We start from the raw sequence: 24,831 nt of genomic DNA, 5'->3' as shown, positions 1-24,831 counted from the left end.
TTCAAAACCTACTTTTTCGAACTCCTCCTACATTTTAAGTGCCACCTGCCTGAAACTTTGCACATAGAATCTCCAGATGTGTCTGATGAAAAGTTATCAAAAGAATTTTGGCACTCCAAAAAATGCGCTTGTTACAACCAACAATCTTTTTTGCAAACTTAAAAAAGACACATTACTTCCTATTTTGCTTAAAGTAGATGCTTTCAACATCAAACTTAAGTCACTCATTCCCAAGGTCATCCAGAGGCTTTGTGCCAAATTCGTCGCAAATTGGTCTATAGGTGGCGCTATTATGGATGCAAAGGCAGTTTTGCCTGTAACTTCCACATTTTAAATGACACATTCATACACATGCGCTCGCCCAGAGCCCGTCGTCCTTCGGGGACAACTTCCATGGGCTCTGCGGGACGCGGGGACCGAGTCACATGGGGGGGCTTGGCCCCCGTTCATAACTGCTTGCAGTTCTAGTTATCATTATTTTATTTATTTATTAATTTTTGCAATAACGTTAGAATTTATTTAATTATTGTTTACATTATCACCTATTTCTTAGTGTGCATGTTAATTAACCATTGTGGAGGGAGCCCAAGACATGCCAATGGCTGCTTCTGTATAACTGTGCATATGATGAATGAAAATGCAGCAGGGAGATGGAGGTAAGATGGCACTGCAGTAGAGGCCGTGAGATTTATCCTTTGGGTAATTTGACTTCAAATTACCCAAAGGATAAATCTCACGATGCCGCATAAGATATACAGGCTGTGCTGCAAGGTATTATGGGAGTAAAACAGGTAGATTTAGAAATAAGAGGACACGAAATGAAAAGAAAATGTGTCAAATTTTTAAAAATTGTTCATTGTTGTTCATTTATCATTATTTATTCATTTATTTAATGTTGGGTTTTTTTTTTTTTGTTTTTTTTTTTTTAAATTTGCTCGTCAAAACCTGTCTAGGAACGGCAAGGCAAATTTATTTATAGCACGTTTCAGACCCAAAGGCAACTGAAGTGCCTTACAGATTAGTCAGACAAGTTCATTGTAGCTCAATCACAGAGCAATCCAGGAAGGGCTGAACAAATAGTAATATTGATTCAATTAGAAGCTGATTTATGAAAACCAATATCACAATCTCAATTACCTTAGAGGGCTTCCAGCACCCAGCACCCAGCATCCCACTGTCCTTGACTCACTTAAATGTGAACTCTGTTCATTCTGCTTTAACTATACATGTATTATTAATTATTGCCCACGTTGTATTATTTATTTATCTATTTAATCCTTATTTTGTTTTCAATCTACATTTTTTTTTTATCTTTTTAATCCATGTAAAACATTCATTTAATTACTTATTCATAGCGACTAGTTGTATGCTATAGTTCAGCAAATGTAAGATATAAAATATTAGCAGATTTATAGAACTGCCACCTGATGAACAGCTGATGTGTGAGCAGATGCACAGACACACATGCAAACTACACTGAGTTTCCTAAAAGCAGAGGAAAATGAGTTAATACAAGTACTATAAGTGGGTGCGTTAGTAAGTGTTTGTGCAAGATAATAGTATAATCAATGACGGTAACCTATGAAGCCCTACCGAAATCACTGAGGGGCTTTTAATTTGAAATAATACAGGAAGTGGGGTAAGATAACAGCATGATACGCACTTGAATTTATTTATTTTTATGAATGAAGACAAAGAGAACAACTTGCTTTGCTTGAAATGAGCAAATACCATTGTGAAGCAAAGGGCATATAATGTGCCTGCTTTATATGCTTACTTTAATAAAACCCAATAACAACTGAAAATCAAGGCCCGCCACTATTACAGTATTATGGTAATTGAAATAAGGGGCGACAGTAGAATGAAATAAATCACTTCACATTAATGATGCAGTGATTATATTTGTCTGCAGCACTGAACAGATTAGAAGTCACATCATATGTGACAAATTTAACCAGAGGTGGAAAAAATACTGAAAAATTCTACTCAAGTAAAAGTACCTTTACTTTGATGACATTTTTTTTAAGTACAAGTAAAGCTACCCATCAAAAAGTAAAGCTACCCATCTAAAAATCTACTCAAGTAAAAGTAAAAAGTAGTTTGTTTAAAATGTGCTTATAAAATATATATAAATGTACTTAAAGTAGAAGTTACTTAGTTACTTCCAACAACTTGGGGGTCACTCCTATGCAGTGCAAAAATGGTCCAGTGTTCATAAATCCAATCCAAAAACTGATTATTTTTCTATGATGAACCATAGAATTCAATTCAATTTAGGGCTGCACAGTATCATTAGAGCATCACCAATGTGTTCTTGTGCAATAGTCATATTGTGAGACTTGCAGTATAAGTTCATCATATCAATATAATATTAGTAAAAGGCAATATGCCATACTTATTTTGCTGGTTAATACTTTAGGTTGTGAAGTTCTCAATTTCCATAACAGTTTGATTGTAAAATGTATATTTCACGCAAATACAGCCTTTCCAAATCCCAAATGATGACTTCTTTCCAAACAGAGCTATTCAAGTTATTGCAATACACTGTGTATTGCAATACATATCGCAATATACAAAATTGTGATATTGTCAGTTTTGTCTAATATTGTGCAGCCCTCATTCATTTTGACACACCAGCACAACTGTTACACCGATGATACACAGAGCAACTTTTTGAGCATTGTTGTTTGGCATTATTCTCAGGGGTGCAAACAGGTGTATGGTCTAAGAGAGGGCTTGTCAGAGCGAAATTCTGAATATTAAAATAGGCTACACTAACACTAATTTGGAAGAATACTGTGTATTCCAAAACAGAACAATCCATTGAGCAGCAGTGTTTCCCCTATATGCAACTACCAGCGGTGGTGCTCCGCTGATTTATTTTTAGTTTTTGTCTTAGCTCTTTAGAAACTACCATTATATTATTTGGTGCTATGGACACTTCATATCCAGGTCAATTCACACACTTGTGAGTAAAGCATATAAGAGGAGAGGAGAGGGCTCCGTCTGATCTCTTCATAAACTAAAGTTATATTATTTTGCGCGACGGATGCTTCATATAATAATATAACAATATACTATTTATCGTGTTATATGGTGAAACGTTTCACTTTAACATGTGATGACTTAGATTGTTTACAGAATGGCATGTCATTTCTGTCTCTACATGGTCGCACCTTTACAATCCTCCTCTGCTCTCTGTATCATGCACGGCAGAGTTCGGCCCCGATACGCACACACACATATAGACACGTGCGCACACACACACAGGTGAGCGCGGGCCACATTTTTCTGACCGACAATTATAAACAGCACTGTGCACACAGTTTTGGTTTCCATTTAGCTGAAAATTTTGTTGTTGTTTTTTTACTTAGTAACAGATGTGATTTCAAATCTAGCAAAGTACAATACTTCAGTCAAAATTTACTTATGTAAAAGTAAAATTACAGATTTCAAAAACTACAAAAAAAATTACAAACTACTCAATTACAGTAACGTGAGTAAATGTAATTAGTTACTTTCCACCTCTGCATTTAACTTAAACAATGAGGGTGGCTGTTGATCGGATGGCTTGAACCGCCGGCTCTCTTGCCGTAATGGATCCAGGTGCACTGGGGCTGACAGAGGCTGGAGGCACAATGAAGCGCTGGTTCGGGGTGGACGCCAGCTGCGAGTGGAGGCCGGCCGGCTGCGTGTGCAGGATGGCTGCGTGTGGAGGCCTGCGGTGATAAGGACACTGATGAGGCAAGGGCTGAGGCATTTCCAGGGACTGAAGCAAGGTGTGCGTGGAGTAGTGCGCGTGGCAATCGGGGTATACGTATGTCAAGGTGTCCCGAAGAACAGATCATGTTACGTGTAGGTTGGGCCCATTTCTTGAATCCGTACACGTCACTGAGATTGAGACTTAAGATGGAAAAGGACAAATGAAGTTGCATGTTGGCAATACTGACTGACAGAGATGGGACCAATTCACACATGTGCAAGTCTCAAGTAAGTCTCAAGTCTTAACCTTCAAGTCTCAAGTAAGTCCCAAGTCATTTTTTCTTGGGCAAGTCAAGTCAAGTCAAGTCCTGTAATAGGTCAAGTCAAGTCCAAGTCAAGTCACCTTATTATTGTAATTTTACCTGCAGAATCTGATCTTAATAAAGTGAAAAGACAAGATATAAGTAACTGTCAGTAAACACTGACTTCATTGCTGCAATGTTTACTTTGCAGGGACGACCCCCATGCGTGTGCGCGTGTGCGCGCACACACACACACACACACACACACACACATACACACAAACCAAGGCAGCGGCCAAAATCACCCATTTAGCTCATTTAACCCTGTGTTGCTTGTTCATAAAACGTACAGCCGGTCTTGTGATGAACCGGTCGGAATGTTCGCTCACGTTTTCTGGGGTTAATGTTAGCAAATAAATTAAAAAACAATTCTACCAAAACAACCCACCCCCCCACCCCACCCCACCCCCTATCGTATCAAGCTAACGTTAGCAACTACCGACTAACCAGATAATATTAGCTAATTGACAAGTACTTACTGGGCAGAATGGCTCTTCAAATGACAAACAAAGTTTGAAGTTGTCCGAGATGTTTATGCCGCTTGTCTTGCACTGTGCTGTTCGTCTTTTGCCGTAATAATGGTAATTCCGAAAGCCGAAGATGATGACTCACGGTACCCCTTCCGCTGACATGTTGATGCTTATCTGATGTAAGAGGGCCCGTTTCTCCAATAAACACGTAAGGTACATAGAGAGGGCATGACTGATTGACAGGGTAGTGATCCAATCATGACAACGCCGTTCTTAGCCTGCGCTCCTACCGGGTAATCGACATTATTTTTTAAATTAATTTATTAATTGTATATTCTAACCGAAAACATGATGTGAATAACACTCAAGTCATCGTGTCTCAAGTCAAGTCAAGTCCCAAGTCTTTAACTTCCAAGTCTGTGTCAAGTCTCAGGTCTTTTATTTTTTGTCAAGTCAAGTCACAAGTCATCAAAACAGTGATTCGAGTCGACTTGAGTCCAAGTCACAATGACCAGCCAACCTTGCCTGAATCCCGGTAATTGCCCCTGCCTTCTGTCCCCGACCACGAGTTCTGCTTTTGCCCTCCTGGTTTCTGTCTGCCTGTTCCTGTGGCTGCTTGGAGATTGCCTGCCTTGTCGCAACAATATGAGTTTCGTCTTTACAATCTGTGCCTCCCTGTTAAGCAGAGACTCCTGCTGTTTGCCACACTGGTCTCGGTGTGTGTGCTGTGTGGATTTTTGACTGCTGGATTATTCCTCTGTATTTCCCTGTGTCTGCTGCAAGCTTCATTAAAAGTCATTACCAACTGTCTGCCTGCCTCTCTGTGTGCTGCATTTGGGTACTATCACACCCCATGACAGTACAGTCTGGCCAGAAATGTACCCAGCACACTCTCCCTCATCATGGAGCCACCGCAGAGGGATCCAATCATTCATGGAGCCAGCCGGAGACCTTCATGAACTGACATTTAATCTTATGTGTTTAAAAAATGACTGGAGATATGCCACAAGTAACTATGACAGAGAGGCAGTCTTATCATCAGCACGCCAGGAGGTTTCCTTGAGGCCTGGGCTTAAGAATTTGCTACCCAGTTGGATCAAGGACTTTGTGAGCACCCCTGATTCTCAGCCTGCACATGGGTCAGTTAGGCTGGGGGCTGTTAGCATGCAGCCTTCACAACCTAAGTAGACCCCAGCTGTCAACCTGTTCTTGGGAACCCGCCTGGCCCTGGGAGGTCCTCGGAGTCTCAACCAGACTATCAGACATGGGAAGAAATCCCGAGCCCGTCCTGCCAGCAACCAGACCAAGCCTCAGTCCCAGTTACCCAGCATCCAGCAAGTCCCTCAATCTGTTGTCCTGGCTGACACCACTTTGTTCCGGCGTCGGGGATCCCGGCAGACATCACTCCTGTTCCGGCGTTGGGGGTTCCAGCAGACGTCACTCCTGTTCAGACGTCAGGGGTCCCAGCAGACATCACTCCTGTTCAGGCGTCAGGGGTCCCGGCAGATGTCACTCCTGTTCAGGCGTTGGGGATCCTGGCTGACGTCATTCCTGTTCTGGCATCAGGGATCCTGGCTGATGTTAATCCTGTTCTGGCGTCAGGGGTCCCAGCAGACATCACTCCTGTTCTGGCGTCAGGGATCCTGTTCTGGCGTTGGGGTTCCTGGCTGATGTCACTCCTGTTCCAGCGGCGGGGGTCCCAGCAAACGTCACTACTGTTCCGGCATCGTGGGTCCTGACAGAAGCAAATCCTGTTTCTGCTTTGGCAGGCTGGCCACCACCTGCTCCTCAAGCCCAGTCGGCGGCAACTCCTGCCGACTCCTGCACCCAGAGTCCAGTCGGCGGTCCGGCACCGAGAGTTCCTGCCGAGCTGCAGCACTCTCAAGTCCCTGTTCCTGCCGAGCTGCAGCACTCTCAAGTCCCCTTACAACCTGTGACTTAGGAACTGGGTGATATGAGCTGTTCTATTGGTTTTGGTCAGAACTCTTGTTGCACATGCCTGATGTTTTTTTTTTCTTTTTTTTTTATGAAGTCCTGTCATAAGTTCATTGCAGTAATCAGTTTTGCTTGATATAAAAGCATGAATCATTTTTTCCAAGTCTTGCTGTGTCATAAGGTCCCTGACTTTGGCTTTGTTTTTAGGTTGTTTTTAGGGTTGGTTAGCTATAGAGACCAAAACAGTTTTTTGTATCAATTTCAGTTTTCATTTTTATTTATAAAGCCCAATATCACAAATCACAATTTGCCTCACAGGGCTTTACAGCATACGACATCGCTCTGTCCTTTGGACCCTCACAGCAGATAAGGACAAACTCCCCCCAAAAAACCCTTTAACGGGGAAAAAAAGGGTAGAAACCTCAGGAAGAGCAACTGAGGAGGGATCCCTCTTCCAGGATGGACAGACATGCAACAGATGTCGTACAGAACAGATCAACATAATAAATTAACAGTAATCCGTATGACACAATAAGACAGAAAGAGAGACAGACAGAAACAGAGAGAGATGCAGGACAGACAGTAATAACAGTAACTTACAACAACATTAATAAAATTAATAATACTATAATAAATACGGCTATTGTGGTACAATACGTTGAAAGTATATATTAATATATGATAGTATACATATGTGCCAGTAATCATGTGTATAATAACAGTAGAAGTATGATATTGTAACAGCAGCAGCAAGAGGCATCAGGCAGGACTACAGCAGCAGCACAACCACACACGTCACACTATCCAGGCACCGCTGCGATATAAGTTAACCTGTGAGACAGTGGAGCACAAAGGCTCCGGAGAAGAAGCAGAGTTAGGGACATGAAGTATGGCTGAGTTAGCAAGATGCAGTAACAGGACACGAGTGTTAGCAAAAGGGAGAGAGCAAGAGAGAGAGAGAGAGAGAGAGAGAGGGAGAGAAGGTGCCCGGTGTATTATAGGAGGTCCCCCGGCAGACTAGTCCTAAGTCAGCCTAACTAGGGGCTGGTATAAGGCAAGCCTGAGCCAGCCCTAACTATAAGCTTTGTCAAAGAGGAAAGTCTTAAGTCTAGTCTTAAATGTGGAGATGGTGTCTGCCTCCTGGACCGCAACAGGAAGATGATTCCACAGGAGAGGAGTCTGATAGCTGAAGGCTCTGGTTCCTGATCTACTTTTGGTAACTTTAGGGACCATGAGTAACCCTGCATTCTCAGAGCGCAGTGTTCTGGTGGAATAATATGGCACTATGAGCTCTCTAAGATATGACAGAGCCTGACCATTTAGAGCTTTATAAGTTAGGAGGAGGATTTTAAATTCAATTCTGGATTTTACAGGGAGCCAGTGCAGAGAAGCTAAAACAGGAGAAATGTGTTCTCGCCTCTTAGTTCCTGTCAGTACACGTGCTGCTGCATTCTGAATTAGCTGAAGAGTTTTTAAAGACTTATTAGAGCAACCTGATAACAGGGAATTACAGTAATCCAGCCTAGAGGTAACAAAAGCGTGGACCAATTTTTCTGCATCTTTTCAGGTTAGGATAGGCCTAATTTCCACAATATTACGCAGATGAAGAGTTAAAAGACAAATCTTGATAAAATAGTACCTTGAGGTTTCTTACGGTAGTGCTAGAGGCCAGAGCAATGCTATCCAGAGAAACTATGTCATCAGATAAAGAGTCTCTGAGTTGTTTGGGGCCAAGAACAATAACTTCTGTTTTGTCTGAATTTAACATCAGGAAATTGGTGCTCATCCAGGTTTTTATGTCTTTAAGGCAATTTTGAAGTTTAGGTAATTGATTAGTTTCTTCTGGCTTCATTGATAAATACAATTGTATCAGGCCTTAAATGTGTTTATTTCTGCTGTAAGGTTGGACATTTTAATATAAGGGTCTGTGAGGATTGACTCGAGCTTGGAACCAGCCTCAAGTGGCCATTAGAGGAACTGCAGTTTTTAGCACATCTGCCTCAGCCTAATTTTTTAATCTCTGGACGTTGCTACTTGGGTTGTCAAGATTTATAAAAAAAAAAATAAAAAATAAAAAAACACGCTTAAAACATACCCCTATATTAAATTTGAAAAAAGTCCAAAACAATTACTATACCTATCTATCTATCCGCCTACATGCCCATCAATCCACTCTGTTCATATGACTTAATTCTTATTGCAGCAAAATGTGATGCAAAGCAGTCAGACTGACCAGCACTGTCATAAAACCTATCAGAAATGCTGTATACGCCTGACAAACTGAACTGTTGTTAGATTTAATACCCTCCGTTAGGCCAGATTAAGCATGTGAATGAAACACTTCACATGTTGGTATCTCGCTAACTGAATGGCAACACCCATGTTAGAAGCATTGCCTGTGGGGCTTTGGTGGCTTAGTGGTAGAGCAGGCGCCCCATATATAAGGCTATAAGGCTGTTGCTGCAGCCGCCCAGGTTCAAGTCCAGCCTGTGACCCTTTGCTACATGTCAACCTCCTCTCTTTTTCCCCCCATTCACACTTGGCTGTCGTATACATTAAAGGCAAAAATGCCCAAAAACATATCTTTAAAAAAAAAAAAAAAGAAAAAAAAAGAAGAAGAAGCGTTGTCTGTTAAAACCACAATCCCCCATTCTTGTGCGGCATTTTGCATGAGGTCTGCAAAGTTTGCTCCAGTGTGACTTTCGTGTAGTTCTCTAGTTTGAGAACATGAGACAGCAGTCGCCAGTCCTCTGTGAGATAATGTGCCATTATAGTCACATATGAATCCACTGACCTTGAAGTCCAGGCATCACACATTAATGCCACCCTTCCTGCTGTACTGAAAGATTCCTCAACTTTATGCTTCACTTCTCTGTAGAGCTTTGCTACAGCTGTGTTGGTTACAAAACATCAGGACAGAGTCACATACCTGGGTTCCATTGTTTTTGTATGGACGCCGATCTTTGCACATTAAGTAGGTGATAGACTGTGTTTTTTATCTTTGCTCTCTCAGAGTTGGATGGTAGTTTCGTCAAGCTAAGTGTGCCGCAGTGTTGGTTGATTTTTCAGGTGAGGTGGTTAAGCGTTAACTTGGGCATCAGCCGCGAAAGCTATCTCTGGAGGGTGGTGTGTGAGGTGAGCCCTCATGTTTGTAGTTTTCCCAGAGTATTTCATTCTTATATGACAGTGCTTGCAAATCACATGTGTCATATCCAAGTCCTTCTTTCCTTCTGTGTTAAAAAATCCAAATTAAGTCCATATGTTTGATTTAAAAGCTGATGGCGCATTTCTGATTTCTTTCTCTGGTGCTTCCATCTTTGTTTTAATGAACTTCCTGCTAAATGTGGCTGACTGAGACCTCTGCTGACCTCACCAGGAAAAAAACATCAACACCATCTAGTGGACTGAAAAGCAATTGGTTTAATTATTCTAGTACCAAAAGTTGTATTGAAATGTGTATTTGCAGTAATTTAGAATGTATATAATAAAAGATCAAATCAAAATCAAATCAAATAAACTTTATTGTCCTTTGCAGGAAATTCGTCTTGGGCTCAGAGTGCATACATACTGCATTTACATTGACACAACACACAGTACACAAACAATAATACACAAAGTCTTATCTAAAGACTTACAAGTACACATGGTGTGCAATAAGACAACAGTACCAGAATGCTGTGTTTGCGACTACCATGCAGGCGTCAGCCACTACTAAGCCTGGCAGCGTAAAGTGTAAATGAGAAGTTAAAAGAAAGTTAAAGGAGAGTTGTGCAGTTAAAATAATTTAAAAAAATAAATAAATAAATAAAAAAAGAGAAAAACTAAATTTAAAAGGAGACTAAGACCATGTTTCGACTGAGACTATTCCTCACTACGGATGGAACAGCTGTTTTTATGTTCAGGAGCACTATGGATGTAGGTATAAAAGAAAGTTTGTATCTGTTGCCTTTATACCTGCTAGCCCTGTAACGTCTGCCTGAAGGCAGGAGGTGGTATTCAGGCAGTAAAATATTTGTTGGGTCCATAAGAATCCTGTGTGTCTGTCTGACCACCACTGTTTCAAAAGTGTTCTGAAGGGAAGGGTAAACAGTTTTGCCTATCACCTTCATGGCAGTTTTGATCATGTTCATTACTCTGTTTCTTAGCTGGACAGTGGCAGTGCTGTACCAAGCTGCCAAACCATATCTAATGATGTTCAGCACAGCATTTTAAAATGTTAGCATGATGTTAGGGTTAACTCTAAACAGTCTTAGTCTTCTAAGAAAGTGAATTCTTTGGGCCAGCTTGGAACATGGAAAATCAACATGGTTGCTCCATTTCAAGTTAAAATCAAAAATGACACCCAGATATTTATAAGACTCCACCTGCTCAATTACACAGTTCCCAATGGTAACAGGGTCATGGTCTCTCACCTCTCTTGGATCAAAAATGATCTCCTTTGTTTTATTGGTCTTGAGAATGAGGTGATGACTGTCACACCAGACTTTAAAATCTGTCACCTCATTGTGATACACTGAGGGCGAGTCCCCATCCTGCAGCAGGCTTAAAATCAGTATGTTGTCGGAGAATTTGATTGCATGGGTATCGGGCTGTGAGCTCCTACACTCATTTGTGTACAGTGTGAACAAAATGGTGAGCTCTCACACCCTTGGGGAGCTCCTGTGCTACAGAATTTAGTCTCCGAGAAAGTGCCATTAACCTTAATCTGTTGGGATCTGTTAGTCAAGAAGGAGTAAAACCATTTGATGATAAAAGGATTCACATGCATATGCAAGATCAATAGTTGGCATCCGTGTGACAGATAATCTGAGTACTGGCCTTTTTGAGAATCTGAGAAATATTAGGGCTTTGTATAAATATAAATTATACAAAATGTTGAGTGAAACTCATGACCACTGAATTATGACCACTTACAATATACGGTAAAATGCTATCAGATTTTGCAGTATGACTAAGACCTGGTAGTTCACCTATCAGCTGAGTTTGTGCACAAATGTAATACTAATGATGGTTTATGAAGGCCAAATCAAGAAGAAATTGGCAAGGAGCTGTAGAAAAACAGTACTAAACAAATGTACATGTTCAAGCATGTATTGTAGAGGTTGGACAAAACTTGATGCAAATTTAAAAAAAAAAAAAATTCAAAGCAGTGGAAAATCTGACATTACCATAACCATTACACATTAAAACAGGATTGTAAAACAGGATGTTAACTACCAGTATTAGTCTGTGCATCACACGAGTAGTAATATTAACAAAAATATTAAAATAAATAATATTAAAAAAAAAAAAATAATAAAATAAATATAAAAAATAAAATAAAAAATATTTGTAAAATAAGACACCAAAATATCAGTAGGCTATGTGATTCCTTAACTCTCTGTAGGGACATATTCTTTAAATAGTCACTGATGAGTATATTATTGACCTATTTAAGTGCAATACAGTACAATGAAAACAACCAGCCAGTTCGCCTCGAGTAAGATGACTACAGAACCTCTCTCTTTTTTTTCTCCCGATTCCAAAGTATGGCAGCCTCCATACCTTGCCATACCTAAATGATGCCTATGGTCTGTGACTTCCTGTACGGACTGAAGGCTGCTGGAAACTTAACAATACAATTTCAAATGATGTGATTCAAATTCAGTTTTTCAGTGCAATTATTCAAGTTTAGAAATTCAAATTCAAATATAAATGATTCAAATTCACTTTCTGGTGGCACATATTTCAGCCCATATTCATATTCCTTTAGTCTGTAAGGGTCCTTATATCAAAAGAATTAAACGTGTTTTTCGTAAAACTTAATCCAAGCTGTGAATACTGTTTTAGCAGGATGAAGTGGTGTTGTGTCTGTTTACTGGGTGCCATCATCTTCAAGTGCTGTTTCTCTCTCTCTCTCTTTCTCTCTCTCTCTGATGCACTGTCTGTAGGAGTTAGATAAAATGAAAGATTGATAATTGATATATTATCTGATGCCTAATTTTTATACAAATAATATTCTTACTGGTTTCAATGAACAATTTGATTGTATTTCCCGATCTTTGCTGAGCAACAGTTTTCTGTCCCATATAGCGGCCTGTCCCAAATATAGGCCTGCTGGTTTCAGTGATTTAAGTAAATCATAGCCCAGGCTACTAATTGAAGTTTTATGGTAAGTATATTGCCTATTGCCAGATATAAGTTCTGCATCTCTCTACCGTTCTGGGGCATTCTGTTACAGAAACATTTGACTTTGTCTTAATGCTGCCTTATTTGACTCTTGAACCTACAGCCGTGTTCACTCTTGTTTTCTAAAGTGTTTTTTTGTTTCATTTTGCATTCTCTTTGTACATTTTTTTATCTTAAATAGTTAATACAGTAAATTAAATGAAACACTGATGGCTGCATTATCTCTGTAACTATGTGGTCAATGCTGCACTGTGCTCACACTGATGATGAGGTAGTCCACTGGGTGTAGCGTTTGACTGCATGGATTGTGGGTAAATCGGACTGTTAGTCCATTAATAAATGAAACAACCATGTGATGAAGACATATGGTCCCGTTCTGATCTGCCCTTGGGTGGCACTGTGTGTGAGCTCCAGCATTAAAAAGTCAATAGAACTGAGAGGGAGGTATAGAGGAAAAGCTGGATAGATGGAGGATAGACACTGAATGTGGGCTGAATGAGAGACCAAGTCTGTGGGCTGTGAGAGTGGGAGTTATTTGCAGAGAAATGCTTTGACCTCCCACCCCCTCTGCTACTGCTGCTGCCTTTACTATCTACACGCACACACACACACACACACACACAAAATGGGAGAAACAGTGTGAAGGGGAGAGAGTTAGATTTGTGTTTTGCTTCAGTTAAAATGATCAAAATAGTTTCTATGTTATTATTCTATATTCTATTCTGTTCTATTCTGGCAGCCCGGAAATAAAATGACCAAATTCTACGTATTTATTACAGACTGATGTTTACGAATGAAGGGAAAGATATCTGTTGGCTGTGATTGGTTAGTCCTCATCACACAACATGTGGTGCATGCTGCTGTGTTTCAAAAATTGACCTCTGTTTATCTCAGGCACAGCCGTTGCACCCTGAAAAACAGACGCATGTATAACATGATTTTAATTCCACTACAGAAGAGAAGGGTTAACCCGAACCCTTAACAACAACAGACACCAGGTAAAGAAAACTTCCTGTCGAGAGCCTCGGGTTAAGCACCAATTTTTGGAGTGGAAACACTTTAAACTCTAGTGGACATGTCTTTGCCTCAGTTTGCATCCACCAGGGAAATATGCAAAAACAACAAAAACAACTGATTATTAGGCCTAACTGCCCAGGCACATAAATGTTGAGAAACAGCTGACAATTTACACCATGTTCACACAAGATGCGGAAGTGCCCCAATGCGTCAATTATCACGCAGATGCCCGTCAGCAGTTGCCTGGCTGTTCACACCAGAGACACATTTCTTTGCACGATTCTGCACCTCTGCTCTGTACTAATCACATGTAGAGCTCTGTCTGTGTTTGCCCATGTGTGTTTTTGAGTGCGTGTGTGTGTGTGTGTGTGTGTGTGTGTGTGTGTCTCGCTGTCAATTTAAACACAACTACAAAAAATTGCATGGGATGCACAGTTAACACATCTAATATATTCTCTATATCGCTTGTAGTCTACTATTGGTGAGTTTTGTTTGCCTTGTTTGCAGCTCTTGGAAAAAACAGATCACATTCTGAAACGATCATTGCAGATCGGCACACCTGATCGGCACACCTGTGCAGCACTGCCGTCACAAGTGACTCACAGTTTTTCTTGGAGCTGTACGAACAGTTTCTAATGTATCAGTGCCCAACACACCTGTTGATGTGCAGGAGAAACTGAGTAGAATAAGTAATCAAAACAACATGTTTGATGTTCTATGGTAATTTTATAACAGTCTGATGCTGGTTGCACAAAATGTAACCAGTGAATCAGCAGTGCGTAGTTGTGACTTAATATTGAGCAACATCATGGAGTAGATACCTACTGCTTTTAGGCTGTAAAGAGAGTCACCAGTGTAAAGAAAAAATCCACTGTTTTAAAAAGCATGTTGCAAAATAATGTTATAGTTGCTGTCAACAATGAACTAAATTAACTTGCAGTTGTTTTCAGGTTTTCAGATTTTTAAGTGAATTCATTGTGATTAATCAGCATCATCTAGGCAATGTTGTCTGAAGTTTGGCAAGTCTGCTGATCAAGGATTCAAGGACTCTTTGACAATATACGACACGTGACTGAAGCCTCCTTTGCATTAAACACACAGAAAAAGTATCCAATTATATTCAGTGTATGTTAATAAGAATAGGCAATACAACAAAATTAAATACGCAAAAAAATACTACTACTGTAAAACTTCAGTTCATAGCCTGGGCTATTATTTGCTTAAATCACTGATTTAACAGACTCAACAGGCTTATATTTGGGACAAGCCTCTAATTCCTATCACACAAACTGTTGTTCAGTAAAGATCAGGAAATACAATCAAAAAGTTAATTTAAACCAGTATGAATATTACTTGTATAAAAATTAGGCTTCAGATAATCTATCAATTGTGAATCATTATTTTGATCAAACTCTGACAAACGGCACATCAGAGAGAGGGAGAGAGAGAGAGAGTTACAGGATGATGGAAACAGTAAACTGACACAACACCACTTTACCCTGCTAAAAAAATACTCATAACTTGGATTAATTTTTATGAGAAACCCTTTTGATCTGAGGACTCTTATGGACTAAAGGAATATAAATAACTTACAGGGTAATTGTAGAATGGACGCATAATTTAAGGTAGCAAACAACCTGGCTTTATACATCCAAGGAATTTCTTTAAAAGAATGAACTGCCTGGCAACCAGACCAAGCGTCTCTTTGAGACAGGCGACTATTTGTCAGAATGTGTATCACACCAGGCTAGTAAGAGGGACTAGCTTATAACTGAAGTTTTAGGGTAGATGAAAGTAGCACTATTGGAACCAATAAAAAAAAAACTAAACTAAATTATACTTACAAAGAAAACAGATTTATACATATTTTGCCTATTAGTTAGTGAATGTATCAGTCGGCCTGCACCATAGTTTATTACAGTGCAACAGTTACCATGGCCAAATGAAACACAAATTTTCCTCCTTGATACATTATAATGAAATCTGGTCATATTAGGTCTATATTGCGTTTAACAATGTTTATATTTTAACCTCTGTCATTGTATCGTAAAGTGTAGTGGTCCCCATTGTCTGGTACCTGCTGTCAAATCCCTTTTTGAGTTCATTTTTGGCTGGATGTTGCAGTTGCCTGGAGTTGATTAGAGGGCAATTCAGGTCACCTGTTGTGCAGGGTGTGGGTTCTGACTTCTATTTAAGAATGGAGAGCAGCTTGGTGCATTTCACCTCTGGGCCAATCAGGGTGTGACAACGCCCTTCCTGAAGGCTTTGGAGAGGAGAGGAAATGCACACCCAGAACATTCCAACCCTTCCTCAATCAAATGCAGACCTTATGTTAGAGGCCGTTTACACGTTGCCGGCTATTTTCATAAACAGACATTTCACCGTCTCTGTTTTCAAAAAGATCTTCGTTTACACTCACCCGTGTATATATACACAAGAGCATGCCAAACCTGTAGGTGGCAGTGTAACGAGAGGCTCAAGCCTTCCATGTATCCATTGTCACCGTAGCAACATAGGTCGCACTTTTGACGCAGGCGCAAGTTCCGGCACATACTGTGACGTCGACTGCCTATAACTCCGTTTATCTCCGTTTATCTCAGTTTACATGCAAACGCGCAACCGGAGTTTTCCAAAACTCTGGCCGGAGTTTTTAGAAAGATTTGTTTTCAGAGGAGAAATCTCCGTTTGTGTGTAAATGAAGGGCACAAACGAAGGAAGATGTCTCCATTTATCAAAATCACCGTGTACATGTAAACGGCCTCTTAGCAAACACTGTCAGCCAGAAACTCTGGTCTTTAGGCCCGTTTGAGAATTCAATGCTGTCTTTTGCTGTGTTGTTTGAGGGTGATTTTGTGCATCTTAAAACCTAAATAAAGCATATTAAAGAATCCCTTTACACAAAGTCACATGCATCTGGGCTCCTCTTGGTGTTTTTGTGCAAGAGCTTAGCTTATTTAACGACATTCTCGGAACCCATCGGCTGTATTTGCCGTCTGACTTCTGGAAGACGGCAATACAGCCTCTGGGGGCAGACCCCAGACTTTTTGGCATTCCAGTTTGATTTGGGCGGAGGAGGCGAATTTCCGTTTCCGACTTCTGTTTAAGTAAATATGCTGAACCATTGTGATGGATTCAAAGTTTGCAATGACGCCAATTATGTTCCGCCTCCTTAGTTCACCACACAGACCATTTAACCTGGCAACAACTGCAGCCGGCTCAAACATGATTGGTCAATATCATGCGGACTACAAACAACTACAACCGGAAACCAGGGCTCTTCCGCTCTTCTTCCGGAGGCAAGATCTCTGGGGTTTGCCTACAGACTCTACATTCACTGAATGTAGAGTCTGTATATAGAGACTAGTTTAATGATAACTTAACGCTTGCAAGCCTTATATAGTAATTTTATTTACTGTTTTATTTCCCCGAGACCCAGCATAACCTCTACCCCATTTGTAAACGCATTTAATCATTATCAAAGAGGGATTTGTTTAACCCTATGGGCCTGAATGACGCATAGTGCGTCCAAATTCACACCTGTTCTTCTCTATTGATTTTCTCCGCGACCGTGCGTCATAACGAGAAGCCACGCATATCACGTGAAACAGCGGAATTCTAGCTTTCTGACAAGACCACTTTTCGGTAGTCCAGTGTTTTCACAGCGAAAAGAATGATAAATTTACACTAAAATTATGTATAACAGAGCTTTCATACAGCTTTGCACACACATTACTCTTGGATGGATTACTCGCGAATGCAGGCTCGCACAGAAATGCCATGCATATCACATGAAAGCGCAGGAGCAGAGCTTTCATGTGATATCACACACACCATTGTGCTGTTATCCCATGATGCTCAAAATCCAGATTAATTGTCTACAAAATAAAAACCTGACGAATTTCTTCAAAATCCATTATACAGATCTTGTTATCAGTCGCTTCATATAGTGAGGAATATCGTATCTTACCACGTCTTAGGCTTGTGTGTGTTTCTCCCTGTCTATCCACATTTGTAGTCCGGCTTTCAAGATGCAAATATCTCCATATTGTCCAGTTGACACTCCATCAAACTTTGTATGACAAGACCAGCCACTTCACCTTTGTGCACCCAGACAACTTCACCTTTGTGCACCCAGACAACTGTAGCCCAATTATGCATGCATGACAGGGCCGTAGTCACCATATACATTGAGGGGGACATTTGTCCCCCCAATGCCCAAAGTGCCCCCAGAAATGCCTAGGGCTCATAGGGTTAATATGTATGTATGTTCCTATTTCCGTCTGTTATGAAATATGTTTTGTACCTGAGTGTTTGTGATGCGTGAGTGTGTGTGTGTGCACATGTGTATAGATGATTGTTTTGTTTTGTATGTTGACACTTTGTACCTTCTTATTGTCCTTACCCACCTGCCCAGGGACCACGGGTGGAAAGTAGCTAGTAAGCTAAATCCGGTAAAAAGCATCTCTTCTCATTCTGAGACTAATGTTATTTTGTACATTGTCCCTGATACAAATAAACTTGGGGGAATTAGTATTGCCACAGTATTAGTATTCATATGTATACCACTGTTTACAGTATACTGTACATTTAGGATCTATAGTGTATTCACTGTATGCATATCATACCTCCAGCTGTGCATTCTGTATATAATCTCTTACTAATAACATGACTTATATTTACACTCTGCACTAGGGTTACATATTTAACACTTGCCTGCACTGCCTACCATGCTCATGCTGTCCATGTGTATTCATACACATTGTAAATGTTTTTAATACTGTTCATACAGCTAATACTGTAAAACTATCATATTCATACCCTTTTACTCATACCCCTTACTGTTTACTCCACATTTTATTTATTCTGTATATTATTATGTATATTTTTCTGTTCACCACTCTGCCCTTAACTGCTTTTTGCACTTTTGTGCAATGGCAGTATAGTTGAATTTAATCTAATGTAGCCAGATTTCATCAGATCTTTGTCTTTGCAGAATCCCTCCTACTCTGCTGCTTGCATTATTCTTATTTTATGCTACACCAGGGTTACTCTACAGGTCGGAGCATAACACCCACACACCAATATTGCTGTGCTGTAGTTACTGTAGCAGCCAAATATGTATATGTTTTGCATTAAAGGCCCCTTCACTCAAAAATGTTTTTGGCTTATTTTTATCTTACTGTGATGTTTGAGCTTCACTATGCAGAGTTTGTTTCACATTCATCTACTGAAGGGGGGTGATTTTTTTCTGAGCTCACCTCAAATCTCAGTTTAACACCTGGATGTACCAGCAGGATTTTTGTGACATCACAACTGGTTTGAAGCCAGTTGATCCCATCTTTTGCAGGTGTGGTTTTGAACTGAAAATTTTTCTCTTTTTTTTTTTTTTTTTTTGCGATGAGGGATCAGTTTTCAACTGTAACCATGAAAACTGCCGGTGAGAGACAGGGGCAGGGAAGAGAGGAGGTACTTTACGGCAGCAGATGGCAAACAGTAAACCTGTGGGGCTCAGTGGGCACCTGGCAGTTTAGAAAAACACACACACAAACACACACTCAGTGACTCTCACTTCTGCCAGGACATGGGGCTTGGTGAACTGATTGCCATTAGTGCCTCTGCTGTGTGAGGTGGAGAGTGCAAAGTGACTTGCTGAGCTGACATGGCCACTAGCCTTCCTGTCTGTCTGCCTAAATTACTGTCTGTGTATTCTGCGCTACATTTCCCGAAGACCAAAAACAATCTTTTTTTCCCTCTTCCACAGTTAACTGACAATGGATCTATTCCGCAGAGGAGAACTAGGGCTGCTGGGAGGAGGAGGCGAGGGGCTGAGAGATGATGTAGGCGTCCCGGGGATCAGCTGGTCGGCCAATCGGCTGCCAGAGGACATGTACCCACCATCAGGATTGGCCCTGGCTGCTGCCTATCATGACATTAAGACCCGGTTGGCAAGTCTGGAAAGGGAGAACAGCAGCATCAAGAGGAAGCTCAAACACTACGAGGTCAAGGTGGAGAGCAGCACACACACACAAAATTATAGATTTAATAAGACTTTTGTAATATGAGAATTCATTCTTTTTTGGAAAGTCTATCTCCTGTCTTCTCTTTCAGTTTCCTGTGATCGGTGACTTTGGAGAGGAGAGGATACTGTGCTGTTCCTGTGAGCCCATCTTCAAGGATACCAGTGTAATACAGTCAGAGACCACCAACCTACAGCAGAGGATCAATTCGCTAACTCAGGAGGTATTTTGCAATTGAAGAAATCTGGAGCTCTTTCTTCTCTCTCACTGCAGTAGTCTGCATTTGTCTGAGGTAATGACCTCTTGAGATAACAATGGGATCCAAAACAAAACTCTATTGGCTCATAAATGGGCCTGCACAATTTCAAAAAATTGTTAAGTGATCAAATTCAAGTCTCAACTCTGTAAACAATAAATGTTGTCAGAGTTGAGAAAACCCAGAGAAGCCTCTGAGCACAGCAAAAGAACTTCTGCTGATTTATTCTTGTGCTCCTTATTTCTCCAGTGGGGGGTTTAGGAGAAACAGATGAGAATGTAGTCATCTACAAATAAGAATCAGAATCAGAATCAAATGTATTGTCATTATACAAATTGTACAAAGAAATTAGAGAAGCTGATTTATTTCTGGTGAGATGTAGAAAAGAGTGTTGTGTGCAGAAAAATGTTTCCTGACCAACCTGGGGGTTTGTCTTATTTGCACTTATAACCCTCCGTGTGATGATTGATGATGTTCTCAGAGGTCTGGGGTTCTGGAAGTTTTATCATTCTTTACTAGATGATGATCTTTTCTTTTATTTCTGAGTTTTTTAAGTATAATGTTGGTAGTGCTAACCTAGGCGCAGTGTTGGGGCCACATTGAAGAAAAAAAATCGGAGATTTCGAGATTAAAGTCATAATATTACGAGAATAAAGTCGTAGTTTTTAAGGAAATAACCAATAACAAACAAAATATCAGATTGTCTTTCATACCGTTGTAAGTAGCCTACTTAATTAGGTTCAGGAACCGGCACCGTGCCGGTTCTGTGTCAGTTGAATCTCCGGGCCCAACTCTGCCACTGATTGGCCAGTCTGACATTCTTCATAATTCATACAGAACGTTAGTGAAACACACAGGCCTAACAGAAACATGCGTTTGTTTGGGGACAAGTTAGTGGTCATGTTACTCGTTCCACAGGCGTTCCACAGACACATAGCCTACAGTAAATACACCGGTTGTAGCCTAAGTAACTTTTAACATACAGTACAGGCCAAAAGTTTGGACACACCTTCTCATTCAATGCGTTTTCTTTATTTTCATGACTATTTACATTGTAGATTCTCACTGAAGGCATCAAAACTATGAATGAACACATGTGGAGTTATGTACTTAACAAAAAAAGGTGAAATAACTGAAAACATGTTTTATATTCTAGTTTCTTCAAAACAGCCACCCTTTGCTCTGATTACTGCTTTGCACACTCTTGGCATTCTCTCCATGAGCTTCAAGAGGTAGTCACCTGAAATGGTTTTCCAACAGTCTTGAAGGAGTTCCCAGAGGTGTTTAGCACTTGTTGGCCCCTTTGCCTTCACTCTGCGGTCCAGCTCACCCCAAACCATCTCGATTGGGTTCAGGTCCGGTGACTGTGGAGGCCAGGTCATCTGCCGCAGCACTCCATCACTCTCCTTCTTGGTCAAATAGCCCTTACACAGCCTGGAGGTGTGTTTGGGGTCATTGTCCTGTTGAAAAATAAATGATCGTCCAACTAAACGCATACCGGATGGGATGGCATGTCGCTGCAGAATGCTGTGGTAGCCATGCTGGTTCAGTGTGCCTTCAAGTTTGAATAAATCCCCAACAGTGTCACCAGCAAAACACCCCCACACCATCACACCTCCTCCTCCATGCTTCACAGTGGGAACCAGGCATGTGGAATCCATCCATTCACCTTTTCTGCGTCTCACAAAGACACGGCGGTTGGAACCAAAGATCTCAAATTTGGACTCATCAGACCAAAGCACAGATTTTCACTGGTCTAATGTCCATTCCTTGTGTTTCTTGGCCCAAACAAATCTCTTCTGCTTGTTGCCTTAGCAGTGGTTTCCTAGCAGCTATTTGACCATGAAGGCCTGATTCGCGCAGTCTCCTCTTAACAGTTGTTCTAGAGATGAGTCTGCTGCTAGAACTCTGTGTGGCATTCATCTGGTCTCTGATCTGAGCTGCTGTTAACTTGCGATTTCTGAGGCTGGTGACTCGGATGAACTTATCCTCAGAAGCAGAGGTGACTCTTGGTCTTCCTTTCCTGGGTCGGTCCTCATGTGTGCCAGTTTCGTTATGTAGCGCTTGATGGTTTTGCGACTCCACTTGGGGACACATTTAAAGTTTTTGCAATTTTCCGGACTGACTGACCTTCATTTCTTAAAGTAATGATGGCCACTCGTTTTTCTTTAGTTAGCTGATTGGTTCTTGCCATAATATGAATTTTAACAGTTGTCCAATAGGGCTGTCGGCTGTGTATTAACCTGACTTCTGCACAACACAACTGATGGTCCCAACCCCATTGATAAAGCAAGAAATTCCACTAATTAACCCTGTTAAGGCACACCTGTGAAGTGGAAACCATTTCAGGTGACTACCTCTTGAAGCTCATGGAGAGAATGCCAAGAGTGTGCAAAGCAGTAATCAGAGCAAAGGGTGGCTATTTTGAAGAAACTAGAATATAAAACATGTTTTCAGTTATTTCACCTTTTTTTGTTAAGTACATAACTCCACATGTGTTCATTCATAGTTTTGATGCCTTCAGTGACACATCTACAATGTAAATAGTCATGAAAATAAAGAAAATGCATTGAATGAGAAGGTGTGTCCAAACTTTTGGCCTGTACTGTATATATATATATATATATATATATATATCACATTTTTCATGTCACTATATCACCGTTTAGACTAATCTGATGTTTGTAAAGTCTATAAACACAATGATTGAACAAACATTAGCTACTATTTCTGTGTGCACGTTTTGTAATTAATAACATGGATATCATAGATTAGCTGGGCTAACCATTAGCTGTTAGCCGTTAGCCGTTAGTGGTGTCTGTAATAACTCAATAAATGGTCTGTGAAAAAAATATTTTTTCCAGCGGATGTCTTTACAACATGATTGAGCTAACTGGAGTAGTTTCATGTCGTATCCAACAACGGGAGGCTTTTAACGGATGACGTCCTGATGTTAGCTTTGCTGCTGCTGTTAGCTGTACCTGTCAGCTGCAGCCACTGATGCTTTCTAGACATCGTGATTTCCCAAAACTGAATAAATACCACACATAGCAACACAAAACTGCTTTGCTAGCTCAATTATGTTGTAACAGCTGGATGATTGATGCGTACATGCTGATTCGGGAGCTATCAGAGCCGATCCACGCATCACTATGGCTTTATAATCAACTCAGTCAATAAAAACAACCCGTACTGTGTTAGGAGTGTATGTCGCTTACAGAAAGAAAGAAAGAAAAGAAAGAAAGATAGAAAAGCAGTGTACACCTCACATATTTATTTCTCACAGTTGTGAGTGCGATTTTTTGCTGATTCAGTTCTGCAGGTTCTTTGCTGGTACACTGGAGACGGGGATCAAGCAGTTTGTCTCACTCGGGATAGATTGTGCTTTTTTGGTTCATAGTTTTTGATTGACGTGCAATTTACAATTTATCATGCAATTATTTATTATTTTTACCGGCAATTACCGGATAACGGAAACGTGGGCACAGTTATCTATATAAAATACACAGACTAACTAACTAACTAACTGATTGATTAACATAAACAATTGAAAACTAAAAAAAAATTAGCTTGCACCGTTAGCTCCGGTAAGGGAAAGCGGCTGACCGGAAGTCACACACAAAAACACGGAAGTTGATCACTTTTACTTCCGTGTTTGAAAATAAGGTGAATATAATGTTGCGATTGGTTCTTGGGACCCTAAAGCAACGCCCAGATGGGAACAGCTCAAACTGTGGGACTAATTGATGCGAGGCATTGGCAATTATATGTTTGGCCTTCCTGTGTACAGCATTGTCAAATATATTGCTGAGTTGTGTCTGTGACTTGCCAATCACCTTCCCTTTAATACTGACAATCCTAGAGAGCTTGTTTTTTTCTCTTTGCACTCAGGTTGCCATACCATGCTGTAATGTGAAATGATAAAATGCTTTTAACCAGGCCTCTGTATGCTATTTCAGGTATGTGTTGGTGAACACCAAATGATTAAAAACAGGTGCTGATTGGCTCTCTTAAAAATGCTGTCTGAATTTTTATTAAAAGTTAGGGTCTGATCAATATTTGTGCCCAAGTACTTAAATTGTGTTACTTTTTCTACAGGCTTATTATTGAGTATGACAGGGAGGATATGAATGGTTCCATGTGGTTTTGTTTGTATGATGAGTTCTCTTGTTTTGGCCACATTCATTTACAATGTAGGAGCCAGAATGTGTATTTAACCCTCATTGTGTATTTGTTTAGGCTGCACATGTTCTTTAGGTCACTTTCACTTCCTGTAGTAACTGTCTGACACGGTGCGGGTGTGGTTTTACATTATTTTACCAGTTCATTAACTGCCATGTTTGGTTTTTAGACAAAGAGGGCGAGTGTTGGCTCTGATATTTTCTGCTGGCCGTAATCATGCAATCGCATGATCACATCAGTAATACTTTGTTTAGTCTCATTTTGCTTTAGTTATCCAGTTTATTTAATAAATCACCATAAACGCATTGTTGAACTTCAGTAGGGATTTTTTTGAACGAGTCACAGGTACTGTAAGAGCCTACTCAGCCTCCTAGCGGCTTTGTTTATTGATAGTAGTCGCTACATCCAATAAACTTGCCTGACACCAGTCCTGAAGAACAGTGACCTAGCTAAAGTAACCCTCGTCATACATGGCATGATCTTTCAGGAGAAGACCAATGGTACTCAGCCGATTGCTGCCAAAAGGTCTTCTGGTAGGAGGGGAAATTCTGAATGGCTGAATCTGTAAGGTTAACAGCTCACCAGCATTATTTACAACTGATTTATCAGATTATGATGCTTTCTTTGAAAATTAGTTGATACAGATTTGTTGATACATTTATTTATATGGTAAATGACAGTGTCCTAAACCTAACCTGGATTTGATTCTGATGTGAGACAAC

The 24,831-nt window shown here is 40.5% G+C and overlaps 1 protein-coding gene across 3 annotated transcripts in view; it reads left to right on the top strand.

Annotated features, from left to right (window-relative positions):
- The window catches only part of LOC125878814 (TANK-binding kinase 1-binding protein 1-like), a 276,535-nt gene that overhangs the window by 221,874 nt on the left and 29,830 nt on the right, over positions 1-24,831 (top strand). For 2 of the 3 annotated variants that reach the window (XM_049560216.1, XM_049560214.1), the window contains exons 2-3: positions 19,416-19,659; positions 19,763-19,894. In XM_049560216.1, the coding sequence (XP_049416173.1) occupies positions 19,426-19,659; positions 19,763-19,894 (366 nt within the window). In that variant the 5' untranslated portion in view covers positions 19,416-19,425. The remainder of the gene's footprint in view (positions 1-19,415; positions 19,660-19,762; positions 19,895-24,831) is intronic. The other variant, XM_049560217.1, reaches the window with a different exon arrangement.

The sequence above is a fragment of the Epinephelus fuscoguttatus genome, linkage group LG19, assembly GCF_011397635.1.
Source record: "Epinephelus fuscoguttatus linkage group LG19, E.fuscoguttatus.final_Chr_v1".
NCBI classification, from domain to species: Eukaryota; Metazoa; Chordata; class Actinopteri; order Perciformes; family Serranidae; genus Epinephelus; species Epinephelus fuscoguttatus.
Note: the sequence above shows the minus strand (reverse complement) of the source record. Positions and strands in the feature narration are given on the sequence as shown.